This window comes from Cervus elaphus, chromosome 5 (genome assembly GCF_910594005.1).
Source record: "Cervus elaphus chromosome 5, mCerEla1.1, whole genome shotgun sequence".
NCBI classification, from domain to species: Eukaryota; Metazoa; Chordata; class Mammalia; order Artiodactyla; family Cervidae; genus Cervus; species Cervus elaphus.
Window position 1 is genome coordinate 27,004,620 of NC_057819.1, and position 22,956 is coordinate 27,027,575.

Consider the following 22,956-nt stretch of genomic DNA (forward strand, 5'->3'; position numbering starts at 1 on the left):
ATACTCCAGGCCAGAATACTGGAGTGGGTAGCCTTTCCCTTCTCCAGGGGATCTTCCCAACCCAGGGATTGAACCCAGGTCTCCCACATTGCAGGTGGATTCTTTACCAGCTGAGCCACAAGGGAAGCCCAAGAATACTGGAATGGGTAGCCTATCCCCTCTCCAGAGGGTCTTCCTGACCCAGGAATCGAACCGGGGTCTCCTGCATTGCAGGCAGATTCTTTACCAACTGAGCTATGAGGGAAGCCCATTTACACTCTGCATGTAAATGATATCAAATATATCTGTCTCTCGTTCTGATTTAGTTCACTAAGTAATAATCTCAGATCTGTTCATGTTGCTACAAATGGCGTTATTTCATTTTTTTGTGTGGATGAGTAATATTCTGTTGGGTTTTCAGAATCCACCCACAGTGCAGGAGACACAGATTTGATCCCTAGGTCAGAAAGATCCCCTGGAGGAGGAAATGGCAACCACTCCAGTATTCTTGCCTGGGAAATCTCATGGACAGAGCAGTCTTGGCAGGCTATAGTCCATGGGGTCACAGAAGAGTCAGGCACGACTTAACAAACAATAGTATTCCATTTTACATATATGTCTCATCTTTATCCATTCATCTGTCGATGGACATTTAGGCTGTTTCCATATCTTGGCTGTTGTAAATAGTGCTGCTTTGAACATTGGGGTACGTGTCTTTTAGAATTAGTGTTTTTTCTGGATGTAAGCCCAGGAGTGAAATTGCTGGATCATAGGGTGGCTCTAGTTTTTTAAGGAATAAGGAATCTCCATGCTGTTCTCCATAGTGGCAGCACCAATTTACACTCCCACCAACAGTGTAGGAGGATTCCCTGTTCTCATACACTCTGCATCATTTGTTATTTGTAGACTTTTTCATCATGGCCATTCTGACTAGTGAGAGCTGATACCTGGTATTTTTAATGCATTGCCCTAATAATTAGCAGTGTTGACCATCTTTTTTGTGTGCTTATTGGCCATTGTGTGTCTTCCTTGGAGAAATGTCTATTTGGGTCTTCTCCCCATTTTTTGATTGGTGGGTTGTTTTCTTGTTATTGAGGTATATGAACTGTTTGTATATTTTGGAAATTAAGCCCTTGTTGGTCACATTATCTGCAAATACTTTCTCTCATCCTGTGAGTTGTCTTTTCATTTCATTTATAGTTTCCCTTGTTGTGTAAAAGCTTATTAAGTTTTATTGGGTCGCATTTGTTTGTTTTTGCTTTTGTGTCTATTGCCTTGGGAGACCTAAGAAAATGATTTATGCCAAGACAAATTTTTAAAAGAGGAAAGTAAAGAGTGTAAAGAGTGGAGAGTTGGTGTCAAACAGGGAAGCCAGTGGAAAGGTTTAGTCCTCAGACGGTCACTTCACAAGACACACCGGGAGGGGAGCCGGTGTACTGGACGGGGGAGTTTGTCCTAATCTGCCATTCTGCAGTTTGTGTAGGCAGTGGGCTTCTCTGAATGTCCCTGTGCATGTTCAGATTCCATCGTTCCTGGGTGTGTATCTGGACGTTGTCCAGTTCTTCCAAATTGTGTTGTCCCCTGGGCACCCTTTCTTATATCAGAACAATAAAGAAAATACATGGTTGACATTGGACAGAAGGGACACTGCATTTGAGCAAGTGTCCCTTTCCCCCTGCATTGTGTATTGTAGCCAACTGGCCCATCATTTGCCACTCTCACGCCCTCAAAATGTGTCTCTTTACAGCAACGGTGGCAGCCATGTACTACAGCTACTACATGCTGCCCGACGGCACCTACTGCCTGGCACCTCCCCCTCCAGGGGTTGACGTTGCCACTTACTACAGCACCCTGCCTGCCGGGGTGGCCGTGTCCAGCTCCACCGGAGTGACTGCCACTGCCCCACCCCCCCCAGGGACCACGCCACCTCCCCCACCAACCACGGCGGAGACGAGCAGTGGAGTGACCTCCACCACCATCACCACAAGGTATGCTGTCCTGCTGACCACCTGGAGCATGTGTGTTCTTGGTTTAGGCTTCTTTACAATGTGGGTCGCACAGAGGGTCTCTGTTATCTGAGTATTTATTGTCCAAGTCCCCACGTTGCAGGGTTGATCATGACATAGGCACTTACAGCAGTGAGATTTAACCAACTGAGAAAATTCCTTCCCTGTTAGCATCCCACACCCCTCCCCTGAGCCCCGGCATCTGTTCTTTCCCGTGTGTCACCATCTCAGGTGGACAGTACCGGGCATAGTCAGTATGGAGTCCAGTTATTTGCCAAAAACCCGGATTTCATAAAGCTGATGCAAGTGAATCTCTCCCACACTGTTGGGACCTGGCCATCAGCCCAGCAAACCGTTGACTCACAGAGCTAGCACAGTAGGGACTAAACCCCCAGCCCTTGTCAGGGGTTGTGTGGAGGGGACTCTTGAGTGTCTCAGTTGAGCAGGCACTTCGTAAGAGGCTCTGGAACGTGCTAAAAAGATGCACAGGAAACCTGACAGAACATTTGGGTATTTTTGTAGAAATGACCCAGTTTCTGAACGTGCTAAGAAAGTCAAAGATGAAACTATGGGTGATGAATTATGCTAGCCAGCATTTTTAAGATAAAAAAATCCACACTTGGTTTATTCTTGGTTACTTCTGAGAATTAGCAATTGGAGGGAAATGGGAGGAGATGATTCTGTTTTCATGACCTTAAGTGTCACTTTGAGTAAAACCCCTATTTTCACAATCAGCAATGATATTTCAGTCCCTATTTCAAGTGGATTGACTTTGGTTAGTTTTCTGGAGTCCCAGTCATCTCAGATAAGAGCTTCCCTGTCTCTGTGTAACTTACCTGTTTGGGAACTGAGACAGTGCAAGTCCTCCAGCCACTGTGCCGGCTGCCCCGACCAGTGACCTGGGGGAGGGCCTAGTGCGGTGGGTGTGACCCTGTTCTCCTTTGCAGTGCACTTGCTCCCGTGGCTACCATCATCCCCCCGCCCCCCGACATCCAGCCTGTGATTGACAAGTTGGCAGAGTATGTGGCCAGGAACGGCCTTAAGTTTGAGACCAGCGTTCGGGCCAAGAATGATCAACGGTGAGTGAAGGAGTTTGTATGGGTAGGTGGATGGTATTTGCGGTTTAGTTTAGCTTCTTTTTTTAACCTAGCTACATAATTCTTTATATATTATATGTATATATATATAATCCTATGTTTAGATAAGTACATCTTGTTCAGTTACTTTGAGTTGGGGTGGTGGTCTTTTTTATTGTTGCAATTTTTTATTTATTCAGTTTGTTTTGCTTCATTTTTAAAAAATATTGGACCTGCCTAAAATAAAAGGCTGGAATTCATGCTTTTCAAGAATCTGCTGTGAAAGTTAGACCCACACTTCACCTTGTGTTTTTAATCAAATAATGTTCCATGCTCAGATTGTAACGTAAAAACAGGAGGCTGTGGTTGCAGCGTGATCTGTGTGACCATGGATGAGCGCTCTGACCCCCTCTGCCCCAGTCTCCTGGGTCTGTAAAGTGTGTGGGGGGTGTTGTGGCTGCCACAAGGGGTTGTTGAGATCCTGGGGGTCAGTCACTGTGAAGTCAGAACAGGTGTGGTTGGTCAGAGCTGTGGTGTTGCAGCGAGCGTGTCTTATTGAATGCCTCATCCCTTCTCTGTTCCTAGGTTTGAGTTCCTGCAGCCGTGGCACCAGTATAATGCCTATTACGAGTTTAAGAAGCAGTTCTTCCTCCAGAAAGAAGGGGGCGAGAACGCACAGGTATGTGTGGGAAGAACAGTCTGATTCTCAAGATGTGTGCTAATAAGGCTTGTACATTTTACACTTGCTTTTAGGTGTAATGGATGTCTTGCATTTACTGACTTACCTTTCTTCCCTCTCTGTTTTATACCTGTTAAAACCTTTGACCACATTCACAATTCACTGATGATCATTTGTCCAGTCAAGGATGCTGCCCACCATTGTCTTGGAGGGCCGCCTGCTAGCAGCTCCCCTCACAACTTCCCTCCCTGCAAACGGCCCCACACTTGATTCCTAGGTACCTGTTGGAAGCATTTCTTACTGTCCTTATAATCCTTTCTTCTGCCTCTCCTCTCCTTATTTACATGGACACCCTGATGTTTTTTAAAACCTGTTTTGGTAGAGAACATGTCACTGGATTCCCTCAGGTTTTTATCTCTGACTGCTCAAACTGAAGAAAATGGACTTAGGTGCCAGGCATAATTTGGTGTTCTAAATGTGTTCTCAGTGATCCATTTCCACAGAAGTAGTGGGCATTTGTTCCCAAAACGGTGTTAGAGGGGAAATACCTTCCACTCCTCCTTTCAGTCTGTTCTGTCAGAAAATAGTAAATCTGAGTTAGAAAGTATGTTCCTTAATGTTACTTGGGCAGTAACATAGCAGTGCTGTCGTCCCATGAAATATACATACACTGTGTCTGTTTCCTGACAAATCCTGTGTCATTTCCGGTGAGCAATTCAGAGTCATGTTTAACCTCTGCAGGCGGTGTCAGCACCGGAAGAGACTCCTGCAGAGTCTGCTCCTGAAAAGCCGAGTGACGTTGGGGAAGATAGTGTGTCTGAAGATGCAGCCGACGCCGGGGGAAAAGGTGTCTCCTCGGGGAAGAAAGAGGCATCGTCCAGCAGAGCCGTCCCAGACGGGAAGCTTGTGAAAGGTATGCTGCCCTCGCTACCGAGAGTTCCATTCTTGATCTTGTACCTCGTAGGTGTCACTTTAAATTAGCAAGGAAGAGCGCTAGACCACTTATGGTCAGCTGCCTTCAACCATAGGACAGGAGGGAATGGCTGCCCCTTTTAAGTTGCTATAATGAAACTTGCTTATATGGGTTAGCCAACAAGTTTGTTCAGGTTTTCCTGTTCTATCTTATGGAAAAACCTGAACAAGCTTTTTGGCCAATCCAATACTTTCTTGATTTTGAATTTGGGGTCATTTGGATACAAACTCATCTTAGGTATACATTTGTTTTAACAGACTATTCTCATGTTAGGGTTAATGGAAGTGTTTAGAATTTTTCAAATAATGTTTTGTACCCCCTTGGACTTGTGAAACTACATGCAGACTGTTGTGCCAATGGAATTAGTTTTCTTTATATGTTAAGGCAGGTCCCTTGAGGGTCTCTACCAGGCAATATTGCTTTCACTCCGTTCCAGTTTCCCTTTATGTTCTTGGGAGGAGTTTTTCATCTACCAGGACAGACATATAGAAAGAAGAACAGTTGACACAGGCGCATTAGCAGAGAACCCTTTGTGATAGAACATGTGAAGAAGCAGTGAATTCCACCAAGTGGGAACAAGAAAGGGCATGCAGAGGGAAAGGGACTCCCAGAAATAGAGGCTCACCCCTAGGCACGGGCGGTGCCATCTGAGATGCATGGCAGGTTCAGAGATGGGAAGCGGTCCAAATGACTCGGGTGTCAAGTGGGGCATACCCACCAAGGTAGCCTCAGCCACTTCATGGGGGTCTGCCCTCCTAGTGGGCCCTGGGGCTCCCATCAGGGGCAGAACACCTTACATCTTAGATCAGAGGAGTCTCTTTGCCCCATGTGGTGAGCGTGTGAAGCAGAGAAGCCACGTGGGAGATTTAGAGGAACTGATGGCCTCAAGTGCAGGAGGGGCGCTGCAGCGAGTGCTAGGGTGAGAGGAAGGCAGAGGGGGTGCAGGGTGGAGCAGGATGGGCCAGGATCGCAGCAGGGCCTTTTCTGTGCACAGAGATGCCTTTTCTGATAGGTGGTGATCAAGAGTAACCAAAATGACCCAAGTGAATAACTAGGAAACCCGTGATTTAGGAGAGCAGGAAAGCGTCTATAAGCCTCTCAATACAGGAGGTTCCCTGAGCATACGTGTTTCTTCTCTCACCCCTCCCAGCTGTCTTCAGACTCTCATTGGAATAGCCAGAGGAATGTAGCAAGTAGAGAGTAAAAACCGTTACTAATAAAGCAATTATCCTTCCATTAAAAATTTAAAAGGGAGGGTGGGATTGGTTACTGCTCAAAAGCTGGGGGAACATGCTTAAGAAAGGCAAGCCAGCCCACCTGGACTTTAGTTCATAGGGACAAGCCAGACATTTTGGAGTCAGTGGCAGTGACCCCCAGGGAACCCACTGTCAACCAAAGAAGGGAGCAGGCCACAAAGATCAGAACACCAGGATCATCTGAGCGCAGCCGGGCCCTGTCAGGGTTTGATCCGGTGCAGTTGGTCATCCCCTCAGCCAAGGTTACTGCCCACCATGGGGCACCCTCCACTCTCCTGTGAGTGCCCGGTAATTCAGCAGGTGAAACCGTGCTTACCTCCTCGCACTCTCTGAGCCTGAGACGCCTGAGAGCTGCAGGTGTCTGACAGAACCCACCCTGCCCGAGACAGGTCACTGCACCTGCAGAGAGGCAAGAGTTCAGAAGGACATGCATCTGAGCCCTTGGAAGAAGTTACTAAGTTATAGGAAAACTCTTTTACTCTCTGATTTCTATTCTCACAGAATTAAAAGGTACTGTAAAGTTAGTGTAACTGATAATCCAACATCTGGAAAAGATTTAGAAAAAGATTGCCAATTCTTAAAATATAATAAAGCACTCAGAATCAGATTGGATGAGAAAACAAGTTCAGAATTTTCCTCAGATTTCCAAGGAAAAGAATAAAGATGGAAGAAAAGCCATCTAGATAGGAAAATAGGTTGTCCTCCACAGGGGGGAGAAAGCAGGCTGGCACATTAGACATGTATCTATAGCATTAAATGCCAGGGAATTCAGGTGTATCAGATTCTGAATGCAAAATATTCTAAATGCTGGAGCAGAGTTTACAGATGTGACAATGCCCTGAAATAGTCAAAGAAAGTGAAAACAAGACTATTATCAAAAAATTATCAAATGCAGTGAAAACTTAAAAACCTATAACTTCTTATGCTTGTGTTGATAAAAAATAAAAACAAACCAAGCATTCAACTCAAGAACCTAGGAAGAAACTAAAAAATGCATGTAAGGAAAGCAGAAAAGGAAAATCACTAAAGAAGGCAGAAATCAGTGAGGAAATAATAAAAGACCAGTAAAACTTTTCATCATTGTGCAAGTTTAATACAGTGTAGAAAAGAAAGCAAATGCACAACATAATGAAAAAAAAAAAAGAAAGGAAAAAACTTGTTTTTAAGTACAGAGAAACAATATGTATAACTAAATTTGAAAATTTTGAAAATAAATGATAAAATTGTCTAAAAAAGTATGAAGTGGTAAAATGATCTCCAGAGAGGCAGTCAAATAGATCTGTAGGCCTAAAAGAATTTAGAAAACATTGGTCAATGAAATACCTCTAAAAGCAGGCAGGCCAGGACAAAGTCAAGGTCAAGGTAATTTGTGATTTAAGCTCCTCCAGAGCCCAAAGATCAAAAGTTCAAAAGCTCTCGAGCCCCAGTGCCTTAGCCCCACAAAGCCTAGGAATGTGCAGGCCAGGAGCCCTGGGTAGCCCAGGTGTTAGCTTCTCAGATGGAAGCAGGTTCGGAAGGGCATTAAGAGCAAGTGTGGGCAGGTGGGGTTCCTTGCAGAATTCCCAGTGTGGCACCCCACCAGAAAACCTCCCAGTACAGCCAGTGTTAGCACCAGACAGGTGCTGGAACAACACCCACATTTCCCAAGATGCTTATGAGACAGCTTCCCTAGTATGACAATAATTGATGTTGGAAAAACAGGCTCTCCATTTGAAAAAAATTAGACTATTACACCCCACCTGACAATAATAATGATTCCAAAGTGTTTAAATGCAGAAACTAGAACCATAAAGGGAGAAGAAAATTAGATAGTTTTTTCCTAGTCTTAGAGTTGGAAAGACTGCCTAAGAATTAAAGCCGTAAATGATAAAGATTAATAGGTCTGACGGGAGCTGGGCCCGCATAGAGTTGAAAGACAAATGTCAGGACAGCAGTGATTGCTAATAATAACAGAAGATAAAAGGTCAAGATCCTTACTATAGGAAGAGCTCTTGTGAATCAATAAGAAAAGTCACTGCAGTAGAGAAACAAAGGGCATGAAAAGATAGTTCACAAAAGAAAAACAGGTGGTACGTGAACAGATTTTTAAAATATATTTTCACTGACAAGAGACTGTTCTTTGCCTCGACTTTGGTAAGTTAGAAAGTAATAGAGAGGGTGTGGGCGGCTGGGCCCTCACACACCGTCCGTGGAGTGTTGTTGGTAAGGCCTCTCTAAAGGAGGGAGCCTGACGGTGGAGACCCACCTCTAAATACAGACGCCCTCCCGCTCCTGGAAATGGCTGGTTCCCCAGGCTGTCTCCGCCAGGTGTTCATCACAAGGCTCGTGAGCTTTCAAAAATAAAAAATTGGAAACAGCTGTGGGAGACTGAAATAAACTGGCATGTCCATACCAAGAATATGACTGCCATTTATTAAAATGATATATGTTGACATGGAAAGATGTCTACACTTCTTATATGGAAAAGCATCTCTTGTTAAGTGGAAATAATAAGTGGGCTAAAAACTGTAAAGCGCGGTCCCATTTTCCTGTATTTGTGCACATGCACATGTTTGTGCCTCGGAACCATCCACTGATAATATTCAGATCATTTCTTTCCCATATCCGAATTGCAGTTGGTCTTTCATTTTGTTCACCTGTGTTTTCACAATTTCCCACTGAGAATATATTTTACCATAGAAGTTAAAAGTTATTAATGACCTTAAGAAAGGAAGCATATCTGATGTGGAAGGCAAAGGGCCGGACACTGTGGGTTCACTCACAAGTGTTTCCTGAGAGTCGGTGCGGGCCACATTAGTGCTGCAGTCCTTGCCTGTTCCAGGCTCCAGGTGAGCAGACCACACACACAGTACAAACTGTGAAGAGTGGCCTGAAGGAGAAGAGACCAGCAGGCCCTATCTGAGGAGAGGCTTCATTTGAGAAGAGCCAAGGAAGAAAGCCAGGCGTGCAAAAGAGGGCGACAGCTCCAGGCAGAGGACAGGGCTGGCCCAGAACATAGTGGGAGAGGTGGCCAGGAGCCTGGGCTTCATCCTAACACAACAGGAAACTGAAGGCTGTAAGAAGTGCTCTTCACATGTTGTGATGTGACTTGCAAATAAGCTTCCATGTAGAAGCAATAGTTGTATAATTGAATAATTCTGCAAAGGAAGTAATTCCTAATCGCCTGCTTTCAGGCTGAGCTACATTTGGAAAGTTACTTCACCTTTTTAAACCTCAGTTTCCTTATCTGTAAATGGGGAGGCCTGATCATTTCTGTCTCTTCATGGGGTCACACATGTGAAGTGAGGTGAGGCGTGTAGACTGCACATTAGTCAGTTCTCTTTTAAGTCACTTTAAAGTATATGCATGTTGTTGGCATGCATTAAGCTGTGTTCCAGAAGTTTTCCTTTTAATGTATTTGTTGGCTGAATTTATTTTAGTTTGGAGGCCTGAAGATAGGGAGTAATTGTTTTAAAGTTGTTTTGTGATGTAGTACTTTAGCCCCAAGTTAACGTGAGTAATTTTAACATTTAACTGAGCTTTTCTTTTATATTGACATGTTTCTTTGACTATGATTTATTAAAGAGACCTAGAGGTAATACAGGGTTAATGTTATGATACTTTTTTCTTATGAAAAAATTTCAAACAAGTACAAAAACAGAGCCTGGTGAAATAGTCACCACACACACATGCAGCCCTGAGCGTCCAGCTCCCATGGCCAGCACGGACTGATTTTATCTATAGACTCAGTCCAGCCTACCCCCAGGATATTCTGCAGCAGATCCCAACATCATGGCATTTTATCCATTGGCATGAGTGCATGTATCTCCAAAAGATAAGGGCTGTTCTTAACATAACCGCAGTAAAATGATTAATATTGACTCTCCCAACAAAGTGTATTTTTCCTCCCGTGTTCTTTGTCTGGGGGGTTATTAGGAAGGTGCATCACCCTGCACAGTCCAAGTGCATAGCGTTGCATAATCAACACAGACTGATTTTGCCCCCTTTGACTCTGACTTAGCACTTTGTGTGTGCGTTAGTCGCTCAGTCGTGTCTGACTCTTTGCCACCCCATGGACTGTAGCCCTCCAGGCTCCTCTGTCCATGGAATTCTCCAGGCAAGAATACTGGAGTGGGTAGCCATTCCCTTCTCCAGAGGATCTTCCTGACCTGGGGGTCAAACCCAGGTCTCCTGCATTGCGGGCAGATTCTTTACCATCTGAGCCATCAGGGAAGCCCACTTTACCAACATTGAACATCTTGGGGTGTGCTTTGTAGCTTGAGGTGATGATTGACGAGAGATGATTATATTTCAGTGATCGGGTTATTTGCCTGCTTCAAGTCACACACGGATTTGGAACCATAAAATGCTGAAAGTGGGGATGCCTTGGGGGTCAGCTGAGTGAGCTCACCCTCACAACCCCAGCCGCTTCAGACAGAACCTGCATTTGTTAACCCAGATCCACTTGCTCCTTAGAGTTAGCTCCTTGGTGCTGCACTTAAAATAGCCCTTCATTGTGGTTTACTTGAATAGCTTTCACCAGTAATAACACATGGTTTTTAAAATAAAGTATCTTATTACAACCAATTAGGTGTTGTTAGGAGCCATTTACCATAGTCTCTGAGGAAGAAGGGACCCAGTGAGTGAGTGTTAAGTGGATGGGGGGAAGGGGAAGAAGATTGTTTCCTTTTGGGCCTTTGTATTTCTCTTAAATTAAAAATTCCAAATATTCTAGGAGAGAAAAAATTGAACCACCTAAATTTTTGTTACCTAGGTTTAAAATTGTCTTACAGGTTCAGAGAATAGTTTGACATAATGCCTGGCACAAAGTAGGCACCCAGTCAAATGTTTGCTGAATAAAGGAATAGATTATCTTGCTTTTGTAAAAAAAAAAAGAAAAAAAGTTTATTTTATATAGTTATGATTTTTTTTAGAAGTAACTTTTAATAGTGGAGTCGCATCATATGCTTACTTACGGAAACTCAGCTATGTGCTGAGCCCAGAAAAAGAAGGAAAACATCCACAAAAATTGACCATTTGGCCCTGCGATGACCGCAGCTGGCACTCAGTCTGTGCGTCCTGACGTGGCCCGAGTTGGAGCCAGTGCTTTAGTGCCCTGCATCTGGCCTGGGGTGTGTGACATCCTTGTAAAGGCCCTCTGACATCATGGGCACTACCTGCTGCCCCCGGACCCTCCGTCTGCGTAAGATGTGGCTCCACTCGAGACGTTGCTCCCACCAACTGATGCTCATGTGAATGGTGGGGCCGAGATTTTTGCTCTGTGCTTTCAGTTACTTAAAAATGTATTACCATTTTCACCTTTTCTCAATAGCTTCATTTGCTCCAATAAGCTTTGCAATCAAGGCCAAAGAAAATGATCTACTTCCCCTGGAAAAAAATCGTGTTAAGCTAGATGATGACAGTGATGATGATGAAGAAAGCAAAGAAGGCCAAGAAAGCTCTAGTAGTGCTACAAACACTAACCCGGCAGTTGCCCCACCCTGTGTAGTTGTTGAGGAGAAGCGGCCTCAACTTACCCAGGAGGAGCTAGAAGCAAAGCAAGGTTTGTCAAATGTTTTAAACTTCTTAAAAGAAAAGTATGTACATACAAGATTAACCTACTAAGCCAAAAATACGGGACTGCCGACTGTAGAGTCTCCAGCCTTTGGAATCGGAACCACTGGGGAGTTGTGTGATGTTTTTGTTCAGCTGAGAAGCTCTCAGTCAAGTGAGGAGCACTGCTGTTCATTAAGTTCAGATGCAGTGCCCTCGGCGATTTGTTTACCGAGGAGGAGCTGAGAGTTGCCGAAAGTGCTTTAATGGCAGCCTTGGGGCAAATGCTCAGCCCGTGTTCCCAGCTCGGGTTAATGTTCTGAGCCAGCAGGTGCCCTTCTGTGAGGCCTCTCCCTACAGAACCATCGAACCCTTGAAGGGGCTGGGGCCCCTGCTGGTTTTCAGACTGCGGCTCATCTTCATGGGTCACAGTGTGGCCACCACTCGCCTCTGACGCATGACCAGCAGTGTTGTGGGGAATGTCTTGTCGAGTTCTACCCTTCTTTCAAAATAAGTGCTATTCTTCTCTAACTAAAGTCGTTAACAGTCCTTAACTGGTTTCGTGAATTGCTTTTTCTGTGTATACACAGACAGATCACCCAGCATTGATAAAAGGTAACTCTTTAACCACAGGAGGCCCTGGAACTTGCGATGTGCTGTAGTTCCTCTCCCCGGCACACGTGTGTTCATGCCTGTGTCTCTAAATCTGCATTTACTGCGTGTGAACTCAACAGTGTGTCGGTTCATTTGGCATAAAACACTTTTCACAGAGTGTTCATTGCCTGGTATGGCTGTTTGGGCACTTGTATATGAGAACCATTCCAAGAGTCTCATCATTCCAGGTTTCACTGCTATGGAACTCCATCAGCTTTCTGACTTTGAGTTTGAAAGTAAATTTATGGAAAGTACTAATAATAAGCATTATAAACTAATTCTCTCAGAAATCTGTTTGCCTGATTTGTTGACCTTTCCTGAAATCAGTATCATGTTCATGTTTTAAAGTAACTGCATTGTATGTGTCTCATGACTGTGCTACTGCCCATGTAAATTAAGACAGCAAGGTATTTATAAAATACCATTTGCTCTAAACATCTTTTTTCTTTGTTTATTCCTTAAGCCAAGCAAAAATTGGAGGATCGACTGGCAGCTGCTGCCAGGGAAAAGCTGGCCCAAGCGTCTAAGGAATCAAAGGAGAAACAGCTCCAAGCAGAACGTAAAAGAAAAGCTGCTTTATTTTTACAGACCTTAAAAAATCCTCTGCCAGAAGCAGAAGTCGGGAAAGTTGAAGAGAGTCCTTTCAGCGTAGAGGTGAGTTTAAAAAGGATCCACTTCGGTGCTCTGAGCCAAGCACCATTGCTAGAAGTACCTGTGTGTGAACCCTGCAGCCTCACAGCTCTCGGAGCTGCATGAAGGCTGTGGGCAGCCTGTGTGCCTCTCCCCGGTGGGATGGGGCGCTTGTCCAGGCAGACTGTGGCGGGACCAGGGAGTTCAGTTCCAGATCTGGCAGCAAAGTGAGGCATGCACATTTCTTGGTTTCCCCGTGTGTGTAACAGTTATGTTACACTATACCGTAGTCTCTAAAGTGAGCAAGCACATATGCCTGAAAGATAAATACATACCTTAATTTAAAAGTCCTTTGATGCCCAAAAATGCCAGCCATCATCTGAGCCTTTAGCAAGTCGTAACCTTTTTGCAGTATTAACATCGCTGATCACAGATCAAATAATGAAAAAGGTTTGAAATAATGTGAGAATTACCAGACTGTGACACAGATGTGAAGTAAGCAGATGCTGTTGGGAAGATGGCCTCAATAGACTTGCTCGACACAGAGGTGCCACAAACCTGCAGTTTGTAAAAAGAAAAAAAAAACACGGTATCTGTGAATTCCAACAATTTGGGAAAAAACAAACCATAGTATCTGTGAAAATGAGGTCTGCCTGTACTGTATAGCTGGGGTCAGCAAGAGTCTGATGAAAACTCCCAGAATGCGCACACACACACACCACGTTCCAGGTGCAGTGTCAGAGTCCAGGCCTCTGGGCCCAGGTTGGGAGCCTGGGCTTTGTGGCGACCTTGCAGGAGCAACAGAAGAACTTCGCCTCTGAGGCACCCGCCTCAGGCCTGGACAGACCCGCCAGAGCACTGATACTCCTGCCGTCGCAGCAGCCCTTGAGCTCACACTTAGGGTTAGAGTCTTACTCAGGGATCTAGGTTACTATCAGCACTTCAGTTAAAAGAAAAGTGAGATAAGATATGGTCACTGTCCTCTTTTCTTAAGATGAGTTGTGAGATTGGAGCCTCACAACTCTCTCCTAAGCTGTAGGACCAGAACTTAGCCCCCTGGCCCATTTCCTCCCTTCAGAAGACTGTGGAGGGGGGCTTGGACTGCTCAGAGCAGGGCTTGCGCAACTCTGCCAGGTGTCTCCGAAATGTCTTTTGCAGCTGTCTTTCCCCTGTAATGTAGAATGGGTCCTGTGCGCCTTTTACTTTAATTATGTTGACATTTCTAAGAGTCTAGGGCCATTATTCACAACTGATTTTTGCTGCATGTAGCTGCAGGTTTATTTGGTTCTCCATGGAAAGCAGCATTTTTCAGCATTGTATTGAAGGTCAAATCAGCTTTGTCACCTCAGGAATCAGTCTGAAATTCAAATCTGGCAGGAGGCCTCAAAAATAATAGCTGGATCAGACTGAGGAGCAGCGAGGGCCAGCTTACATGGCAGCTTCAGATTCGTCCATTCCCCCCTTGGGGAGGGCCTTGCTGCTGCCAGCCGGGCCAAAAACAGGCATGCCCAGGAAGGCACCCTCGGTCATGGCGCAGCTTTGGGAGGACCTCTGGACCAGTGCAGGACTGAAACCGGCAGCGACTGAGACTGCTTTAGATGTAAAAGGAGGAAGAGGCGGGATATGGAGCAGCTCCACTTTTATGGTTGCAGCTGTAAGATTTTTTCATATAGCACCAGGGCAGGGAACTTAGGAAGCCAGGGAACTGCCTCCACGGGAGGGGTGTGAGTGGCTATTTTCATTTTCCTTATTGTTTGGATGTCACTTGGGCAGTGAATAAAGAACTTAATTAAAAGTTATCCACATACATAGATACTTTCATCAATTATTCTACATGGGTACATCTATATTTTCTAATAAAATTGTGTCTAAATGCAAAGTCAATCACAGCCAGAGTCATTCATCGTTAATTCAGTTTTTCTGTCTGCTGTACTGCCGGTATTGTCACAGGTACCAGAATCGCTTCCTTATAAACACAGAATAGCCTGAGACTTAGGTTCTTATCCTGTTTGTCTTTTTTGTGGCATCTCCCCACTGTGTTCTTTTCAAGCCTGTGTTTTAAATCTGTAATACCTTAGAAATGAGTGCTTACGCTTCATGTTTAAATCATTGGGTCGATCTTCCTGGACATCTAGTGGGAAAGACTACTGCTACTAAACTATTTCAACAAAAATGTTAACAGTACTTGCAGGTGGTGATAGATATCTTTAATGACTTTGAAACAAAATACCTGAATTAAATTGGCAGCTATCATAAATGAGATTCACACTTGAAAATATTTTCAGTCTAAAGCAGCTTCTGAAGACAGGTGGCCCTGACTCTGTTGTCCATTTCCTGTGCACTTGACACACATGCTGACGTGTCCGACCCCACTGCTCAGGTGTATGATCTTAGTGTCCAGGGGACTTGGAGCTCGGGGGTGTCAGCCCAGTGGGAATAGACACACCACAGCTCCGTTTTGAGCAGACTCACGTAGGGCCGAATGGGGTCGCTCAAAACCTGGCACCTTGCAGCTTATCTGCCTGAGAGGCACTTTCTGTTTTTACTTTGCTTTGTATAAAAGCAGTACATACATGTGGTTTATAAGTTCAAATGCTCAAGAGAGGTGTAAAATGAAGAGTAAGTCTTTTACTGTTTTAACCCTTTTTAAGGATACAGTTCAGTGGCATCAAGTACATTTATGTTGTTATGCAACCATCGCCACCATCTCTCTTGAAAACGTTTTCATCTCCCCAAACGGAAACTGTCCCCATTAAACACCAACTCCCCACTCCCCTTCCCCAGCCTCTGGTACCCACCATCCTACTTACCTACATATAGATTTTTTTAAATATTATTTATTTGGCTGCATCAGGTCTTAGCTACAGCATTCAGGATCTTCAGTCTTAGTTTCGACCCACAGGATCTTTAGTTGTGGCATGCAAACTCTTAGTTGTGGCATGTGGGATCTAGTTCCCCAACCGGGAGTCAAACCCAGGTCCGCTGCATTGGGAGCATGGAGTCTTAGCCACTGGACCACCAGGGAAGTAAGTCCTGTATGTATAGAATATTACAAGGACTGTGCCCTATGCATTTTTCTGGCGTCTTGATTTTTTTCAGACTCCAGAGATCCTGCTATACCAATGTCAGAGTGATGCTTGGTGTGTGATAAACACTGGGTCGCTGTTCCCTGGATGCGTGGCCGTCAGGCCTTGACACACGAGCCCTTACCTCAGGCCCACCTGCATGCGCGGTGCGCTGTTCGCCCCTCCTGCCCTCAAGTGTGGGCCCTGCTCGGGGTTTTACTGGCTGGCGGCTCCTGTGACTTGTGCGCGCAGTGAGGTTGAGTGTGCCCACAGAGTACATCCCTGACTGTGGAATTGTTTATTACATTTCCGATTTTTAATTTACCATTGAATTAGGCCCTACAACGATTATGGCAGTTCTGGGCGGGGCGGGGGATGTTTTTGTTTTGTTTGTCTCCCTTGTGTATGAATATAACTTTGTTGCCTCCCTGCCAGCATCGGTTATCATCCACCTTAATTCTTGGTCTGATAGGTGGGAAAATACATTATCTGTTTGGTTTAAATACATATTTTAATTATAGGGGACATTGAGTAACTTTTTTCACAGGTTTCACGGCCTTTCTGTTCTGCTGAGAACACCCTCCATGGCCTCTGCTTTTCTCCTGGCTGACTGTCTCTGTCTCTGCTGTTTTTGTGTTAGCTCTGTGTCATCAGCATTACCAACAGTTTCTTTTTGTCTTTTAACCTGCACCACTGGGAATTTATTTCACTTTGAGGAGCATACAGCTAGGCACAACACAAGCCACTAAATCACACGTCTTTTCCCACTAGTGTAAAGGGCTCCCTTTATTGTATACTAAATTCCCACTTGGGTTTGCTCTATTTTTACATTCTTATCTGTTCAGTTCCATTGGTCTGTTTGTTAGGAGAGGTGATTTTATGTTTAGGTATAACTTTTAAGGATGTCTTGAAATGTATTTATTGATGTGGACAGATACTAGTATGTTAAATGTTTAAACATTATATAAAATATATAAAAACCTGTTCATAAGTAGTACTTAGAAATCTGTGTATATACCATCCCATTTTGTGTGTGTGTGTCCATGCACACGTGCACTGTTAATTCAAAATGAAGAGAAATCACAAGTTTTGAATCAAGTCCCTGTTGAATCATCGCATCATTTACATGGTGACAACCGACTTCGGTACATTGTTTAGATGCAGTAACTTTTTTCAGGTTAATGATCCTGCCAGGTTTAAGGTCCAGCAAGAGTTTGAAAAGAAAAGAGGAACAAAAATGAACCCATGTTTGCTGAACCTCTGTGATAATTCAGGGAGCTTTGGGGTATGAATTAGAAACCTGTTTCTCATGGCCAGTCGCTTTTATGTGGTTGGCATCTACATGTGAACATTTCTACCACGTCGGCCCTGTAAGGTGCAGAGTAGCTCTGAGTGTGTGGATGAGGGACCCGGGCCCCCAGGACAGCAGAGGTGGCACCAGGACTGTGAGGAACCTGGATCATTTGGAGAGGTGACAGAGTAGTGAGGAGGCCCAGAGACTCACCTGTGGGGGAGGCCGGTAAAGCCCGTGCAGGCAGTGATAATGCCTGCAACCCTGCGTCGAAGGGTCTGTGGAGGAGGCGCAGGCAGGTCTGGGAGAGGCTGAACCACTGGCCGCAGTACACGTGGGACACGGACGAGCTAAAGCAGTGTTTCCACGGGCAGAATATGTATGAAGCAGCATTGGTAAGGCTGGCAGCAGCACTCCCAAGCAAACACAGCTGATGAGAGGGGAGGAGAGGGTGCCAACAGTGGAAAACGCAGAGTCATCTGGAAAGAGGCCTCAGCAGTCAGACCTGGGCCATTGCCCTGCCTGGGAGGGTTGCAGGGGCATGCCGAGCACAGGTAGAAATTTGCAAATACAGTTCTGGAGGATGCATTTCAAAGTCTGATTTCAAACGTTACCTTGAGTCTCTTGTATAATTATCCCATTTCCTAGTTAGTGTAGTGTTATCCTTCAGAAATAAGATTTTATTTTAAAATGTGTGTTAGTCTGCTTTTGAGCAATTTGTTTTCCCACAGCAGGAAATAGTAGTTGCTAGTTTGTATGCTAACTTGTTGGCAAATACTTGTTTGTGATCAAAGATTAATATTTTTCAGTGTTCCCAACAAAAGGGATGTCAGTTTTTAAATAGTCGTATGAGTAACTGATCTTTCTAAAGTTCCTTTTGATTTTGCCCGCTCACGACTCAGATTACCCTATGCTCTCCGCCCATGATGATTTGTGCCTTGGTCATCCTTGCTGGAATATTAACACTTCGTCCCTGAGAGGTCGCTTTGCTTGTTTGGCGCTGGCTGCCATGTGGTTCTGTTGCTGTGTCACCTGTGGGCATCGCATGCAGCTTCTCACAGGTCACTGTGTGCAGGGCCTTAGCCAGACACCTTCAGAAACCAGACACAGGACCTGTGGGGCTGCAGGGAAGGTCTTGACTCAGCAGTGGCTTAGTCTCTCAGGTTATTCATATAATTTATAGTATAAATTAACGGGTCATTTGACTCCTCAGGATATACACTATACAGTATGGTAGCTGCTAACCACACGTGGCAATTTCAGTTTTGTTTCTGTTAAAGTTGTTGGTTTTTTTTTAATGTAGACCATTTTTAAAGTCTTTATTGAATTTGTTACATTATTGCTTCTGTTTAATGTTTTGATTTTTTTGGCCAGGAGGCATGTGGGAGAGACCAGGGATCAAGCCTGCACCCCCTGCATTGGAAGGCAAAGTCTTAACCACTGGACCACCAGGGGAGTCCCTGGCAATTTCAGTTAAACTTAATTTGAGTTGTGAGGGTAGCACAGCTCACAGGATGTCACAAGGCATCTCAAGGATGCATCCTCAGGCCCAGCCTCCCCTGGCTGGCCACACTCTCCCCTGGCTGGCCACACTCTCCAACTCTGTATTGTGAGCTATCATATCAGTGTGCATTAAAAAAAATAATAATAATCAAAATTGATAAATTTCTATGTAGCCATTTTAATACTGAATATGGAAGAAAAACATTTTTGGCATATTCTTCTTTATTACTTCAAGAAAGATAAAAAATACAACTGAAATGCCAAAAAAAATAAATGTGTACGGTGTATAGAGAAGGTGCTGCAGCAGATCAGATGTGTTACAAGTGGTTTTTGAAGTTTAGTGCTGGAGATTTCTCACTAGACAAAGCTCCATAGTTGAGTAGACCAGTTGATAGCATTCAAATCGAGACATTAATTAAGAACAATCAATGTTATACCACCTGGGAGATAGCTGACATACTCAAAATATTCAAATCAGGCACTGAGGATTATTTGCACCAGCTTGGTTGGGTTAATCACTTTGATGTCTGGGCTCCATGTAAGTTAAGCAAGAAAACCTTCTTGACCATACATCCTCATGCAATTCTTTACTGAACTGTAATGAAATGGTCCATTTTTAAAACAAATTGTGACAGGAGATGAAAGTAGGTACAATAATGTGGAACAGAAGAGATCATGAGGCAGGCCAAATGGACCAGAGGCCAGTTTTCAAAGAAAGTGATATTGTGTATATGATAGTATTGGAAGGGAGTCTTTCATTATGAGCTCCTTCCGGAAAACCAGACGGATTAATTCCAACAAGTACTGCTTCAAAATAGACAAACTAAAAGCACTCAACAAGAAACGTCTGGAAATAGTCAACAGAAAACAAATAATCTTCCATTGGGGTAACACAAGATCGCGCATTTCTTCAATGATCAGGCAAAAACTGCCTGGCTGAGGAGGCAGCTGTTTCCTTGGCTCGGAAGTTCTGATCCATCTGCTGTGGACATTGCACCTTCAGATGTCCATGTATTTCAGTCTTTACAAAGTTCTCTTAGTGGAAAAAATTTCAGTTTCCTGAAAGACTGTAAAAGGCACCTGGCTCAAAAAGATTAAAAGTGTTGGACAGATGGAGTGATTGGAAAGATTCAATTCAAGGATTCAAAAGTTGGAAAGATTACAAAAGTGAGAGAAGTCACTGAGTCATGTCTGACTCTTTGCAACCCTATGGGCTGTAGCCCACCAGCCTCCTCCTCCATCCATGGGATTTTCCAGGAAGAATACTGGAGTGGGTTGCCATGTTTCTCTCCAGGGGATCGTCCTGACCCAGGGATCAAAATCAGGCCTCCCACATTACAGGCAGACTCTTTACCCTCTGAGTCACCAGGGAATCCCTGGAATTACAAAACTGCCTGGAAAACAGAAGAAGGTAGTAGAACAGAATGATGAGTATGTTGTTCAATGCAGTTCTTGGGGATAATGAAAAATGTGTCTTTTGTTTTTACTTAAAAACCAAAGGAGCTTTTTAGTCAACTCAATAGTTCCATGGCTTGTGTCATAAATATCCATGAACTACTTCCTCTGTGTTGCTGGAGTGTGCGCCCCACCCCCAGCTGTGCACACAGGTGCAGTTGGAGAAGCCAGAACACACGCCTGTCCTGTTGTGTGCCACGTGCTGGGATGCTCCCCGAGACGAGGCGTCGGAAGCCCACCTCCCGAGCAGCCATGGGGGCCCTGGGAGACCAGGTCCTCCTGCTTATGTTTGGGTAGAGCACCTGCATCTCTGCAAGTCTCTTAAACTCTGCATTTTTACTTACATTCTGGGCATAGGTACCGCTGCGGGCTAAACTGGGCTCCTCCCTTGGCTGCTGGTAACCCTGCATGAGAGGTGTGACCTGAGTCTTTTTCCTCCAGGTGTGGTCACAAGAGCCACTGCCCTGGGCTGTAGGATGTGTCATGAAGTTTCTGGGTTTCAGAAGCACTAGCATGTTGCAGAGAGCGTACATCTCCAGACGGCTGAGACATGCTGGCGCACACAGCCTGCCCCTGGAGTCACCATTGTGGGGGCTACCACTGGGCGTGTAGGATTGGTTATCCTTTTTGTTTTTATTATTATTCTCAAGTCTAACTGCTGGGTTTTTAATGTCCTCTTTATATTTTTAAGCTGAAAAAACAGTGAGGTCATCATAATGCATCATCTTAATTCTGCCCAGCCAAGCGCCACCCCCACCCCCACCCTCAAGTTGCTGATTTTTACTTTAATGGTGAAGGGTAATCGATCATTTTATTAGAATAAATATATCCTATGACTTAATTGTGAGTTATATTTTTAATATATTGATTTACTTATTCCCTCACCTCAAAATGAAATAAACTATAACCACAGTGGTAAAATAAGCGTTACTAACGATGGGCATTAGGACAAAGGCACCAGAAGCAGTAATGAAGTTCAGAGATACAAATCATCAGGCTGGCAGTACCGTATAAATAGGAATTCATCTAATGAGCTGCACTCACCCTTCCTGCTGGCCTGGCGTGGCTGCCTGAAGCGCCTCGTCCCCCTGGTTCCTGTCCTTGGCAGACATCCTTGGGGGGACACATTTTCCCCTTCTCCCCCTCTTAGTGCAGCGCTCATTATAACTCATGAGTGCCGTTCTGTTCCCCGTGCAGGAGAGGGAGAAAGCCATCCTGTGTTTCTCTTCATTCAGCCATCCACTTAGATAAGACATAGAGTCTCAGTTCTCCTAAAACGGGCTCTCTGGTTCCCAGGGAAATTCCCCACAGCAGCCCTGACTGCCCTGTGGTCCCTGGGCCTTGACCTTCAGCATTCCTAGAGGCCTCGCATGTGCTCACCTGGAAATTCTTAGTGGTGACTTTTACGCCCAATTTCATCTCACTTTTTCATGTTGGGGGTGTGTGTGTGTGTGTGTGTGTGTGTGTACACATGCACGTGCTCGGTCGTGTCTGACTCTGCGGTCCCATCGACTGTAGCCCACCAGGCTCCTCTGCCCATGGGATTCTCAGGCAAGAATCCTGGAGTAGGTTTCCATTTCCTCCTCCAGGGTATCTTCCCAACCCAGAGATCCAACTTGCATCTCTTGCATCTGCTGTGTTGTAGGTGGATGCTTTATCACTAGTGCCACCTGAGAAGCCCTACATATATTCCTAATTTAGAGTCCATGGTTATTAGGGGTTTTTTAATGCACTAAAAGCTGGTTTTCCAGCAACAGCAGAATTCTCTACAAGCCAATGGATGCAGGGGTGAGGGGAGCAGCATTTCCCTTCCTCCAGCCTCTAAAGTTAGAAAACTCACTACATTTTATTAGTCTTAATTTATTGTGTCATTTTGTATGTGTGTTTAGAGAGTGCCAGAGTGGGAATTAGGTGTTCTTAGATGTAAAGTTTTGTATCTACGTGTTAGAATTGTTTAACAACAACCAATTATTTTAAAATTTAACCTGAAAAAATATTATTGCAGGACTTCCATGGCGGTCCAGTGGTTAAGAATCCTTGATTCCACTGCAGGGGGCACAGGTTTGATCCCCGGTTGAGGAACTAATTTCCTTGACGCCATGCCAAGTAACACAAAAAAAAAAAAAAAGAAAAATATTACTGCACTAAAATAATTTGAAGTGAGAAAGACATTTTTCATAAGAACTGTCTCATGATGAAATGGGTTCCCTGGAGGCAGTTTAAGCAGAACCTTAAAAATGCCCTGGGCAGCATTGCCATGATGGAGAAGAGGGAAGGCCCGACAGGAACACCAGCTGGCCATGCGCCCTTCCACGGGGGCCTGGTTACTAAGGGTATTTCGGTGGGAATTAACTGCTTTGGGAGCTGGGCATATTGTTCTTAAGTGATTCTCAGCCCCACTGCCTCTCAGCTCACAGTAAATGAAAGATGTAAAGACGGTGTGTTGTGAGTGTAAACGACAGGAGGCTGACAGGAAGGCAGAGCCCTGTTCTCTGGGCATACCCCTAACAGAGGGGCAACATCTTTGGTGGCTGTCCCACAAGACCACCATCACGGTTCCTCTCAAATCAGGGGAAGAAGCATAACTTCAGAAGAATCATTTGCACAAAGTGGTGTTTTGCCTCATCCAGTTGGCCTTGTCCAAATGGACCCAAGGAGAGGGGAGGCCAGGCCTGCTGGAGCCCAACACCCGCCAACAGCCAGCACCCACTCAGGGCTGCAGCCCCTGCCTGGGATTTTTTTTTCATGAGCCTTATTAACAGCTTGAAAGTTCTGAGGCACAGAATGATAAATTCCAGGTTTTTCGGTATATCTCTGTGTATGGTGTTTACTGGCTGTAGTTAAAATTCACGTAAAC

At 44.8% G+C, this 22,956-nt stretch overlaps 1 protein-coding gene across 5 annotated transcripts in view; it reads left to right on the plus strand.

The window, feature by feature from the left end:
• LOC122694014 (splicing factor SWAP) overlaps nt 1-22,956 on the plus strand; it is a 79,227-nt gene that overhangs the window by 34,335 nt on the left and 21,936 nt on the right. For 4 of the 5 annotated variants that reach the window (XM_043902131.1, XM_043902128.1, XM_043902129.1 and 1 more), the window contains exons 8-13: nt 1,727-1,967; nt 2,933-3,064; nt 3,647-3,740; nt 4,482-4,653; nt 11,281-11,511; nt 12,619-12,809. In XM_043902131.1, the coding sequence (XP_043758066.1) occupies nt 1,727-1,967; nt 2,933-3,064; nt 3,647-3,740; nt 4,482-4,653; nt 11,281-11,511; nt 12,619-12,809 (1,061 nt within the window). The remainder of the gene's footprint in view (nt 1-1,726; nt 1,968-2,932; nt 3,065-3,646; nt 3,741-4,481; nt 4,654-11,280; nt 11,512-12,618; nt 12,810-22,956) is intronic. The other variant, XM_043902130.1, reaches the window with a different exon arrangement.